The following is a 13,463-nucleotide window of genomic DNA, read 5'->3' as shown; positions in this document are numbered from 1 at the left end:
CTCAAGGACATAAAGAGACTTGTTCCAAGGCCACTCCTGCGTTGTCTTGGCTGTGTGCTTAGCGTCGTTGTCCTGTTGGAAGGTGAACCTTCGCCCCAGTCTGAGCGCTCTGGAGCAGGTTTTCATCAAGGATCTCTCTGTATTTTGCTTCGTTCATCTTTGTCTCGATCCTGACGAGTCTCCCAGTCCCTGCCGCTGAAAAACATCCCAACAGCATGATGCTGCCACCACCATGCTTCACCGTAGGGATGATGCCAGGTTTCCTCCAGACGTGATGCTTGGCATTCAGGCCAAAGAGTTCAATCTTGGTTTCATCAGACCAGAGAATCTGGTTTCTCATGGTCTGAAAGTCCTTTAGGTGCCTTTTGGCAAACTACAAACTGGCTGTCATGTGCCTTTTACTGAGGAGTGGCTTCTGTCTGGCTACTCTACTATAAAGGCCCGATTGGTGGAGTGCTGCAGAGATGGTTGTCCTTCTGGAAGGTTCTCCCATCTCCACAGAGGAACTCTAGAGAGGTCTGTCAAAGTGACCATCAGGTTCTTGGTCACCTCCCTCACCTCCCTCTCCTCCGATTGCTCAGTTTGGCAGGACAGCCAGCTTGGTGGTTCCAAACTTCTTCCATTTAAGAATGATCAAGGCCATTGTGATCTTGGGGAGCTTCAATGCTGCAGAAATGTTTTGGTACCCTTCCCCAGATCTGTGCCTCGACACAATCCTGTCTCGGAGCTCTACGGACAATTCCTTCGACCTCATGGCTTGGTTTTTGCTCTGACATGCACTGTCAACTGTGGGACCTTATAGGAATAGAGGAGATGTCTGTGCTAACCAATAGGAATAGAGGAGATGTGTGTGCTAACCAATAGGAATAGAGGAGATGTCTGTACTAACCAATAGGAATAGAGGAGATCTGTGTGTACTAACCAATAGGGATGGAGGAGATCTGTGTGTACTAACCAATAGGGATGGAGGAGATCTGTGTGTACTTACCAATAGGGATGGAGGAGATCTGTGTGCACTAACCAATAGGAATAGAGGAGATCTGTGTGCACTAACCAATAGGGATGGAGGAGATGTGTGTACTAACCAATAGGAACAATTCTTTCGACCTCATGGCATAGTTTTTGCTCTGACATGCACTGTCAACTGTGGGACCTTATATAGACAGTTGTATGCCTTTCCAAATCATGTCCAATCAATTGAATTTAGCACAGGTGGACTCCAATCAAGTTGTAGAAACATCTCAAGGATGATCAATGGAAACAGGATGCACCTGAGCTCCATTTCAAGCCTCATAGCAAAGGGTCTGAATACTTATGTAAATAAGATATTTCTGTTTTTCAATTTTTATAAATTTTCCAACGAATCATGTTGTCATTATGGGGTATTGTGTTTGGATTGTTGAGGATTTTTATTTATTTAATCCATTTTAGAGTAAGGCTGTAACGTAACAAAATGTGGAAAAAGTCAAGGGGTCTGAATACTTTACGAATGCACTGTATATACACACACTTTTAAAAAAAAACAATAACTGCCCTATCTGTCCTAGACCTCATCATAACTAAACACATGAGGACCTCATCATAACTAAACACATGAGGACCTCATCATAACTAAACACATGAGGACCTCATCATAACCAAACACATGAGGACAAGGTTATCATTAACTGCCTTATCTGTCCTAGACCTCATCATGACTAAACACATGGGGACAAGGTCATCATTAACTGCCTTATCTGTCCTAGACCTCATCATGACTAAACACATGGGGACAAGGTCATCATTAACTGCCTTATCTGTCCTAGACCTCATCATGACTAAACACATGGGGACAAGGTCATCATTAACTGCCTTATCTGTCCTAGACCTCATCATGACTAAACACATGGGGACAAGGTCATCATTAACTGCCTTATCTGTCCTAGACCTCATCATAACTAAACACATGAGGACAAGGTCATCATTAACTGCCTTATCTGTCCTAGACCTCATCATGACTAAACACATGAGGACAAGGTCATCATTAACTGCCTTATCTGTCCTAGACCTCATCATGACTAAACACATGAGGACAAGGTCATCATTAACTGCCTTATCTGTCCTAGACCTCATCATGACTAAACACATGAGGACAAGGTCATCATTAACTGCCTTATCTGTCCTAGACCTCATCATGACTAAACACATGAGGACAAGGTCATCATTAACCTGCTAACTCCTACTGCATGTAATCTGGTCCTCAACCTGCTAACTCCTACTGCATGTAATCTGGTCCTTAACCTGCTAACTCATACTGCATGTAATCTGGTCCTTAATCTGCTAACTCCTACAGCATGTAATCTGGTCCTTAACCTGCTAACTCCTACTGCATGTAATCTGGTCCTTAACCTGCTAACTCCTACTGCATGTAATCTGGTCCTTAACCTGCTAACTCCTACTGCATGTAATCTGGTCCTTAATCTGCTAACTCCTACTGCATGTAATCTGGTCCTTAACCTGCTAACTCCTACAGCATGTAATCTGGTCCTTAATCTGCTAACTCCTACTGCATGTAATCTGGTCCTTAATCTGCTAACTCCTACTGCATGTAATCTGGTCCTTAATCTGCTAACTCCTACTGCATGTAATCTGGTCCTTAACCTGCTAACTCCTACTGCATGTAATCTGGTCCTTAACCTGCTAACTCCTACAGCATGTAATCTGGTCCTTAATCTGCTAACTCCTACTGCATGTAATCTGGTCCTTAACCTGCTAACTCCTACAGCATGTAATCTGGTCCTTAACCTGCTAACTCATACTGCATGTAATCTGGTCCTTAACCTGCTAACTCCTACAGCATGTAATCTGGTCCTTAATCTGCTAACTGCTACTGCATGTAATCTGGTCCTTAATCTGCTAACTCCTACTGCATGTAATCTGGTCCTTAATCTGCTAACTCCTACTGCATGTAATCTGGTCCTTAACCTGCTAACTCCTACTGCATGTAATCTGGTCCTTAACCTGCTAACTCCTACAGCATGTAATCTGGTCCTTAACCTGCTAACTCCTACTGCATGTAATCTGGTCCTTAACCTGCTAACTCCTACTGCATGTAATCTGGTCCTTAACCTGCTAATTCCTACTGCATGTAATCTGGTCCTTAATCTGCTAACTCCTACTGCATGTAATCTGGTCCTTAACCTGCTAACTCCTACAGCATGTAATCTGGTCCTTAATCTGCTAACTCCTACTGCATGTAATCTGGTCCTTAATCTGCTAACTCCTACTGCATGTAATCTGGTCCTTAACCTGCTAACTCCTACTGCATGTAATCTGGTCCTTAACCTGCTAACTCATACTGCATGTAATCTGGTCCTTAACCTGCTAACTCCTACAGCATGTAATCTGGTCCTTAATCTGCTAACTGCTACTGCATGTAATCTGGTCCTTAATCTGCTAACTCCTACTGCATGTAATCTGGTCCTTAATCTGCTAACTCCTACAGCATGTAATCTGGTCCTTAACCTGCTAACTCCTACTGCATGTAATCTGGTCCTTAACCTGCTAACTCCTACAGTATGTAATCTGGTCTTTAACCTGCTAACTCCTAAAGCATGTAATCTGGTCCTTAACCTGCTAACTCCTAAAGCATCTATTGATATCTGTATTGGGCCAATGTTGCCGTTAGTTATATGTTAACTATATATCTCCTTTAAATCTTAGTCCCCCTTCTCTCTGGGTAGAACCTTTAAATCTTAGTCCACCTTCTCTCTGGGTAGAACCTTTAAATCTGAATCCACCTTCTCTCTGGGTAGAACCTTTAAATCTTAGTCCACCTTCTCTCTGGGTAGAACCTTTAAATCTTAGTCCACCTTCTCTCTGGGTAGAACCTTGAAATCTGAATCCACCTTCTCTCTGGGTAGAACCTTTAAATCTGAATCCACCTTCTCTCTGGGTAGAACCTTTAAATCTTAGTCCCCCTTCTCTCTGGGTAGAACCTTTAAATCTTAGTCCCCCTTCTCTCTGGGGAGAATCTACCTCTCCTGTTCTATTATAGTCATAGTCAGAGAGATTCTCAACTAGAATAGCTACATTGTGTCCTTCCTCCACTTCCTGACAGTTCCATTAAGTTTCATAACATCACTGTAGAATGTTCTACGTTAATAGGAGACATACCGTAGACACACATTTACATCATTAATGACTGTATGGAAATCCATCAGGAAAAAGTCAAATATGCTGCACGCACCACGCACACACACACACACACACCACACACCACACACACACACACACACCACACACCACACACCACACACCACACGCACACACCACACACCACACGCACGCACCACACACACGCACGCACACACGCACACACACACCACACGCACACCACACACACACACACACACCCTTATCCTCATAAACCAGATAGGACATGAATAAGTCAGCCCCTGACCAGATGGCTTCTCTCTCAGTCTCAGATAAGACAGAGTCCTAGAAACACTCCACACGCCCTACATGCCCCCTATTCCCTACATAGAGCTCTGGTCTAAAGTAGTGCACTATAAATGGAAAAGGGAGCCATTTGGGACACAATCCATTGAAGGGCAGAGCAGCGTCCAGTATGTAGAAGCTTTATCATTGAGAGAACAGTTAGCTACTCTGTCAGGTCACGACCCAGCCTGAAATACGACGCTTCCTGGCTAATGAGTAGCTGCAGTTTATACAGTAACTTCGGAAGTATTCAGACCCCCTGACCTTTCCACATTTTGTTAGGTTACAGCCCAATTACAAAACTGGTTCAATTGTTTTTTCCCGATCCTTTATCTACGTACAATACACCACAATGACAAAGCAAAAACAGGTCAACTTTGTTTTGCTAATTTATTACAAATTAAAAAAATGTAATGTCATATTTACAGACCCTTTACCCAGTACTTTGTTGAAGCACCTTTGGCAGCGATTACAACCTTGTGTCTTCTTGGGTATGACGCTACAAGCTTGGCACACCTGTATTTGGGGAGTTTCTCCCATTCTTCTCTGCAGATCCTCTCAAGCTCTGTCAGGTTGGATGGGGAGTGTCGCTGTACAGCTATTTTCAGGTCTCTCCAGAGATGTTCGATCGGGTTCAAGTCCGGACTCTGGCTGGGCCACTCAAGGACATAAAGAGACTTGTTCCAAGGCCACTCCTGCGTTGTCTTGGCTGTGTGCTTAGCGTCGTTGTCCTGTTGGAAGGTGAACCTTCGCCCCAGTCTGAGCGCTCTGGAGCAGGTTTTCATCAAGGATCTCTCTGTATTTTGCTTCGTTCATCTTTGTCTCGATCCTGACGAGTCTCCCAGTCCCTGCCGCTGAAAAACATCCCAACAGCATGATGCTGCCACCACCATGCTTCACCGTAGGGATGATGCCAGGTTTCCTCCAGACGTGATGCTTGGCATTCAGGCCAAAGAGTTCAATCTTGGTTTCATCAGACCAGAGAATCTGGTTTCTCATGGTCTGAAAGTCCTTTAGGTGCCTTTTGGCAAACTACAAACTGGCTGTCATGTGCCTTTTACTGAGGAGTGGCTTCTGTCTGGCTACTCTACTATAAAGGCCCGATTGGTGGAGTGCTGCAGAGATGGTTGTCCTTCTGGAAGGTTCTCCCATCTCCACAGAGGAACTCTAGAGAGGTCTGTCAAAGTGACCATCAGGTTCTTGGTCACCTCCCTCACCTCCCTCTCCTCCGATTGCTCAGTTTGGCAGGACAGCCAGCTTGGTGGTTCCAAACTTCTTCCATTTAAGAATGATCAAGGCCATTGTGATCTTGGGGAGCTTCAATGCTGCAGAAATGTTTTGGTACCCTTCCCCAGATCTGTGCCTCGACACAATCCTGTCTCGGAGCTCTACGGACAATTCCTTCGACCTCATGGCTTGGTTTTTGCTCTGACATGCACTGTCAACTGTGGGACCTTATAGGAATAGAGGAGATGTCTGTGCTAACCAATAGGAATAGAGGAGATGTGTGTGCTAACCAATAGGAATAGAGGAGATGTCTGTACTAACCAATAGGAATAGAGGAGATCTGTGTGTACTAACCAATAGGGATGGAGGAGATCTGTGTGTACTAACCAATAGGGATGGAGGAGATCTGTGTGTACTTACCAATAGGGATGGAGGAGATCTGTGTGCACTAACCAATAGGAATAGAGGAGATCTGTGTGCACTAACCGATAGGAATGGAGGAGATCTGTGTGTACTAACCAATAGGGATGGAGGAGATCTGTGTGTACTGACCAATAAGGATGGAGGAGATGTGTGTACTAACCAATAGGAACAATTCCTTCGACCTCATGGCTTGGTTTTTGCTCTGACATGCACTGTCAACTGTGGGACCTTATATAGACAGTTGTGTGCCTTTCCAAATCATGTCTAATCAATTGAATTTAGCACAGGTGGACTCCAATCAAGTTGTAGAAACATCTCAAGGATGATCAATAGAAACAGGATGCACCTGAGCTCCATTTCAAGTCTCATAGCAAAGGGTCTGAATACTTATGTAAATAAGGAATCTGTTTTTCAATTTTTATAAATTTTCCAACGAATCCTGTTGTCATTATGGGGTATTGTGTTTGGATTGTTGAGGATTTTTATTCATTTAATCCATTTTAGAATAAGGCTGTAACGTAACAAAATGTGGAAAAAGTCAAGGGGTCTGAATACTTTACGAATGCACTGTACACACTTTAAAAAAAAAACAATAACTGCCCTATCTGTCCTAGACCTCATCATAACTAAACACATGAGGACCTCATCATAACTAAACACATGAGGACCTCATCATAACAAGGTCATCATTAACTGCTGTCACGTTCGTCATACGAATGAGACCAAGGTATAGCGTGCTATGCGTACATTCCTTCTTTATTTAAAGAATGAAACACTGAACAAACTAACAAAATACTAAACATAGAACAAGATCCCACAAACACCAAAGGAATATGGCTACCTAAATATGATCCCCAATCAGAGACAACGATAAACAGCTGCCTCTGATTGGGAGTCATATCAGGCCACCATAAACATACAAATACCTAGACCTACAAAACTCGAGACATACAAAACCCCTAGACAATACAACACCCCTAGACAATACAACAACCCCTAGACAATACAACACCCCCTAGACAATACAACACCCCTAGACAATACAACACTCCTAGACAATACAACACCCCTAGACAATACAACACCCCTAGACAATACAACAACCCCTAGACAATACAACAACCCCTAGACAATACAACACCCCTAGACAATACAACAACCCCTAGACAATACAACACCCCTAGACAATACAACAACCCCTAGACAATACAACACCCCTAGACAATACAAACCACTAGACAATTCAAAACCCCTAGAGAATACAACACCCCTAGACAATACAACACCCCTAGACAATACAACAACCCCTAGACAATACAACACCCCTAGAGAATACAACACCCCTAGACAATACAAACCCCTAGACAATACAACACCCCTAGAGAATACAACACCCCTAGACAATACAACACCCCTAGACAATACAACAACCCCTAGACAATACAAACCACTAGACAATTCAAAACACCTAGACAATACAACACCCCTAGACAATACAACAACACCTAGACAATACAACACCCTTAGACAATAAAAAAACTAGAGTACCCACCCTAGTCACACCCTGAGCTAACCAAAATATAAAGAAAACAGAGACATCTCAGGTCAGGGCGTGCCAACTGCTGTATGTGGCCTAGCCCTAAACCACTAATGTAAACTAAGTCTCTCGCTTCCAGCTGCTCTCTGTGTTGCAATGTCAGGCTAAAAAACACAAGGTCCTCTCAGGTATGTAGCTTCTGGTTTGCAGCGTTCTATAATATAGTAATATAACATAGTAACATAATAATATCAAGATCTTCTAGACACCAACCGATAAGGATGGAGGAGGCTTGTGTGCTAACCAATAGGAATAGAGGAGATGTGTGGGCTAACCAATAGGAATAGAGGAGATATGTGGGCTAACCAATAGGAAGAGAGGAGATCAGTGTCCTCATCAATAGGAATAGAGGAGATCTGGGTACTAACCAATAAGGATGGAGATCTGTGTAAATTAAATAACATTTTGTTGGTAACATACACATGGTTAGCAGATGTTATTGCGAGTGTAGCGAAATGCTTGTGGTGTAGAGAAATGCTTTTACTGACCAATAAGGATGGAGCAGATGTGTGTACTAACCAACAGGGATGGAGGAGATGTGTGTACTGACCAATAAGGATGGAGGAGATGTGTGTACTAACCAATAGGAATAGAGGAGATCTGTGTGTACTAACCAATAGGAATAGAGGAGATCTGTGTGTACTAACCAATAGGAATAGAGGAGATCTGTGTACTAACCAATAGGAATAGAGGAGATCTGTGTACTAACCAATAGGAATAGAGGAGATCTGTGTACTAACCAATAGGAATAGAGGAGATCTGTGTGTACTAACAAATAGGAATAGAGGAGATCTGTGTACTAACCAATAGGAATAGAGGAGATCTGTGTACTAACCAATAGGAATAGAGGAGATCTGTGTACTAACCAATAGGAATAGAGGAGATCTGTGTACTAACCAATAGGAATAGAGGAGATCTGTGTACTAACCAATAGGAATAGAGGGGATCTGTGTACTAACCAATAGGAATAGAGGAGATCTGTGTGTAGACGTCCAGCATGCGGTTTCCGTCCACGTCCACCAGGTAGTTTCCTCTGCTCTCCTCATAGTTACAGAAGAAATTGATTGCGCCCACGTTCTGGAGGGGAGGGAGGGAGAGAGCGAGAGAGAAAGAGAGGGACCAAGATGGACAGAGAGAGAGGGACCGAGATGGACAGAGAGAGAGGGACCGAGATGGACAGAGAGAGAGGGACCGAGATGGACAGAGAGAGAGGGACCAAGATGGACAGAGAGAGAGGGACCGAGATGGACAGAGAGAGAGGGACCGAGTTGGACAGAGAGAGAGGGACAGAGAGAGAGGGGACCGAGATGGACAGAGAGAGAGGGACAGAGAGAGAGGGACAGAGAGAGAGAGGGGACCGAGATGGACAGAGAGAGAGGGACCGAGATGGACAGAGAGAGAGAGGGACCGAGATGGACAGAGAGAGAGAGGGACCGAGATGGACAGAGACCGAGATGGACAGAGAGAGAGAGGGACCGAGATGGACAGAGAGAGAGAGGGGACCGAGATGGACAGAGAGAGAGAGAGGGGACCGAGATGGACAGAGAGAGAGAGACGACCGAGATGGACAGAGAGAGAGAGACGACCGAGATGGACAGAGAGAGAGAGACCGAGATGGACAGAGAGAGAGAGACCGAGATGGACAGAGAGAGAGAGAACGAGATGGACAGAGAGAGAGAGACCGAGATGGACAGAGAGAGAGAGACCGAGATGGACAGAGAGAGAGAGACCGAGATGGACAGAGAGAGAGAGACCGAGATGGACAGAGAGAGAGAGACCGAGATGGACAGAGAGAGAGGGGACCGAGATGGACAGAGAGAGAGGGGACCGAGATGGACAGAGAGAGAGGGGACCGAGATGGAAAGAGAGAGAGGGGACCGAGATGGAAAGAGAGAGAGGGGACCGAGATGGAAAGAGAGAGATGGACCGAGATGGAAAGAGAGAGATGGACCGAGATGGACAGAGAGAGAGGGACCGAGATGAACAGAGAGAGAGGGACCGAGATGGAGAGAGGGACAGAGATGGACAGAGAGAGAGGGACAGAGATGGACAGAGAGAGAGGGACAGAGATGGAGAGAGAGAGAGGGACCGAGATGGAAAGAGAGAGAGGGACAGAGAGAGAGGGACAGAGATGGACACAGAGAGAGGGACCAAGATGGAGAGAGAGAGAGGGACCGAGATGGACAGAGAGAGAGCGAGACAGAGAGCCAGACAGAGAGCGAGAGAAAGAGATAAGGTAGTCATTCAGTTAACTTAGTCTAGACACAGAGAGATAATGTGTGTCTGTGTGTGTGTCTGGGTTGTGTGTCTGTGTGTGTGTGTTTGCGTTGTGTGCATGCAAGTGTGTGACCCAATAATGCATTGTTCTCTCTCTCTCTCTCTCTCTCTCTGCATACCTGCATCTCTCCCAACTGTTTGGTCAGCTCCTGGTGAGGGAGGGGGAGGAGGAGGAGGGAAGAGGGAGGGGAGGAGATGAAGAGAGAGATGTCAAGTCAGGGTGATTCCTCAACAGTAGGTTAATGTATCTCAAAATGGCAGTCTATTTCCTCCATAGTGCCCTGGTCTAATACAGTCTATTCCCTCCATAGTGCAGTCTATTCCCTCCATAGTGCAGTCTATTCCCTCCATAGTACCCTGGTCTAATGCAGTCTATTCCCTCCATAGTGCAGTCTATTCCCTCCATAGTGCCCTGGTCTAATGCAGTCTATTCCCTCCATAGTGCCCTGGTCTAATGCAGTCTATTCCCTCCATAGTGTCCTGGTCTAATACAGTCTATTCCCTCCATAGTGTCCTGGTCTAATTCAGTCTATTCCCTCCATAGTGCCCTGGTCTAATGCAGTCTATTCCCTCCATAGTGCCCTGGTCTAATGCAGTCTATTCCCTCCATAGTGTCCTGGTCTAATACAGTCTATTCCCTCCATAGTGCAGTCTATTCCCTCCATAGTGCAGTCTATTCCCTCCATAGTACCCTGGTCTAATGCAGTCTATTCCCTCCATAGTGCAGTCTATTCCCTCCATAGTGCCCTGGTCTAATGCAGTCTATTCCCTCCATAGTGTCCTGGTCTAATGCAGCCTATTCCCTCCATAGTGCCCTGGTCTAATGCAGTCTATTCCCTCCATAGTGCCCTGGTCTAATGCAGCCTATTCCCTCCATAGTGCCCTGGTCTAATGCAGTCTATTCCCTCCATAGTGCCCTGGTCTAATGCAGTCTATTCCCTCCATAGTGTCCTGGTCTAATACAGTCTATTCCCTCCATAGTGTCCTGGTCTAATGCAGTCTATTCCCTCCATAGTGCCCTGGTCTAATGCAGTCTATTCCCTCCATAGTGCCCTGGTCTAATGCAGTCTATTCCCTCCATAGTGTCCTGGTCTAATGCAGTCTATTCCCTCCATAGTGCCCTGGTCTAATGCAGTCTATTCCCTCCATAGTGCCCTACCCTATGGGCCCTGGTCTAATGCAGCCTATTCCCTCCATAGTGCCCTACCCTATGGGCCCTGGTCTAATGCAGCCTATTCCCTCCATAGTGCCCTGGTCTAATGCAGTCTATTCCCTCCATAGTGCCCTGGTCTAATGCAGCCTATTCCCTCCATAGTGTCCTGGTCTAATGCAGTCTATTCCCTCCATAGTGCCCTGGTCTAATGCAGCCTATTCCCTCCATAGTGTCCTGGTCTAATACAGTCTATTCCCTCCATAGTGCCCTGGTCTAGTGCAGTCTATTCCCTCCATAGTGCCCTGGTCTAATACAGTCTATTCCCTCCATAGTGCCCTGGTCTAGTGCAGTCTATTCCCTCCATAGTGCCCTGGTCTAATACAGTCTATTCCCTCCATAGTGCCCTGGTCTAGTGCAGTCTATTCCCTCCATAGTGCCCTGGTCTAATGCAGCCTATTCCCTCCATAGTGTCCTGGTCTAATGCAGTCTATTCCCTCCATAGTGCCCTGGTCTAATGCAGCCTATTCCCTCCATAGTGTCCTGGTCTAATACAGTCTATTCCCTCCATAGTGCCCTGGTCTAATGCAGTCTATTCCCTCCATAGTGTCCTGGTCTAATACAGTCTATTCCCTCCATAGTGTCCTGGTCTAATGCAGTCTATTCCCTCCATAGTGCCCTGGTCTAATGCAGTCTATTCCCTCCATAGTGCCCTGGTCTAATGCAGTCTATTCCCTCCATAGTGTCCTGGTCTAATGCAGTCTATTCCCTCCATAGTGCCCTGGTCTAATGCAGTCTATTCCCTCCATAGTGCCCTACCCTATGGGCCCTGGTCTAATGCAGCCTATTCCCTCCATAGTGCCCTACCCTATGGGCCCTGGTCTAATGCAGCCTATTCCCTCCATAGTGCCCTGGTCTAATGCAGTCTATTCCCTCCATAGTGCCCTGGTCTAATGCAGCCTATTCCCTCCATAGTGTCCTGGTCTAATGCAGTCTATTCCCTCCATAGTGCCCTGGTCTAATGCAGCCTATTCCCTCCATAGTGTCCTGGTCTAATACAGTCTATTCCCTCCATAGTGCCCTGGTCTAGTGCAGTCTATTCCCTCCATAGTGCCCTGGTCTAATACAGTCTATTCCCTCCATAGTGCCCTGGTCTAGTGCAGTCTATTCCCTCCATAGTGCCCTGGTCTAATACAGTCTATTCCCTCCATAGTGCCCTGGTCTAGTGCAGTCTATTCCCTCCATAGTGCCCTGGTCTAATGCAGCCTATTCCCTCCATAGTGTCCTGGTCTAATGCAGTCTATTCCCTCCATAGTGCCCTGGTCTAATGCAGCCTATTCCCTCCATAGTGTCCTGGTGTAATACAGTCTATTCCCTCCATAGTGCCCTGGTCTAATGCAGTCTATTCCCTCCATAGTGCCCTGGTCTAATACAGTCTATTCCCTCCATAGTGCCCTGGTCTAATACAGTCTATTCCCTCCATAGTGCCCTGGTCTAATGCAGCCTATTCCCTCCATAGTGCCCTGGTCTAATACAGTCTATTCCCTCCATAGTGCCCTGGTCTAATGCAGTCTATTCCCTCCATAGTGCCCTGGTCTAATGCAGTCTATTCCCTCCATAGTGCCCTGGTCTAATGCAGCCTATTCCCTCCATAGTGCCCTGGTCTAATGCAGCCTATTCCCTCCATAGTGCCCTGGTCTAATGCAGTCTATTCCCTCCATAGTGCCCTACCCTATGGGCCCTGGTCTAATGCAGTCTATTCCCTCCATAGTGCCCTGGTCTAATGCAGCCTATTCCCTCCATAGTGCCCTGGTCTAATGCAGTCTATTCCCTCCATAGTGCCCTGGTCTAATACAGTCTATTCCCTCCATAGTGCCCTACCCTATGGGCCCTGGTCTAATGCAGTCTATTCCCTCCATAGTGCCCTGGTCTAATACAGTCTTTTCCCTCCATAGTGCCCTGGTCTAATACAGTCTATTCCCTCCATAGTGCCCTGGTCTAATGCAGTCTATTCCCTCCATAGTGCCCTGGTCTAATACAGTCTATTCCCTCCATAGTGCCCTGGTCTAATGCAGCCTATTCCCTCCATAGTGCCCTGGTCTAATACAGTCTATTCCCTCCATAGTGCCCTGGTCTAATACAGTCTATTCCCTCCATAGTGCCCTGGTCTAATACAGTCTATTCCCTCCATAGTGCCCTGGTCTAATGCAGTCTATTCCCTCCATAGTGCCCTGGTCTAATACAGTCTATTCCCTCCATAGTGCCCTGGTCTAATGCAGCCTATTCCCTCCATAGTGCCCTGGTCTAATA

At 46.0% G+C, this 13,463-nt stretch overlaps 1 protein-coding gene across 5 annotated transcripts in view; it reads right to left on the bottom strand.

The window, feature by feature from the left end:
- LOC139421733 (4-aminobutyrate aminotransferase) overlaps window positions 1–13,463 on the bottom strand; it is a 59,924-nt gene that overhangs the window by 27,872 nt on the left and 18,589 nt on the right. For all 5 annotated transcript variants that reach the window (XR_011635673.1, XR_011635672.1, XR_011635674.1 and 2 more), the window contains 2 exons: window positions 10,123–10,152; window positions 8,686–8,803 (listed from right to left, as the gene is read on the bottom strand). Coding sequence is in view for 2 of the 5 variants with exons in the window: in XM_071172851.1 (XP_071028952.1) it covers window positions 8,686–8,803; window positions 10,123–10,152 (148 nt within the window). In the remaining 3 variants the exon portion in view is untranslated. The remainder of the gene's footprint in view (window positions 1–8,685; window positions 8,804–10,122; window positions 10,153–13,463) is intronic.

This window comes from Oncorhynchus clarkii, chromosome 12 (assembly GCF_045791955.1).
Source record: "Oncorhynchus clarkii lewisi isolate Uvic-CL-2024 chromosome 12, UVic_Ocla_1.0, whole genome shotgun sequence".
In the NCBI taxonomy this organism is placed as follows: Eukaryota; Metazoa; Chordata; class Actinopteri; order Salmoniformes; family Salmonidae; genus Oncorhynchus; species Oncorhynchus clarkii.
The sequence above is the reverse complement of the archived record's forward strand: the minus strand, read 5'-3'. Positions and strand labels throughout refer to the sequence as shown.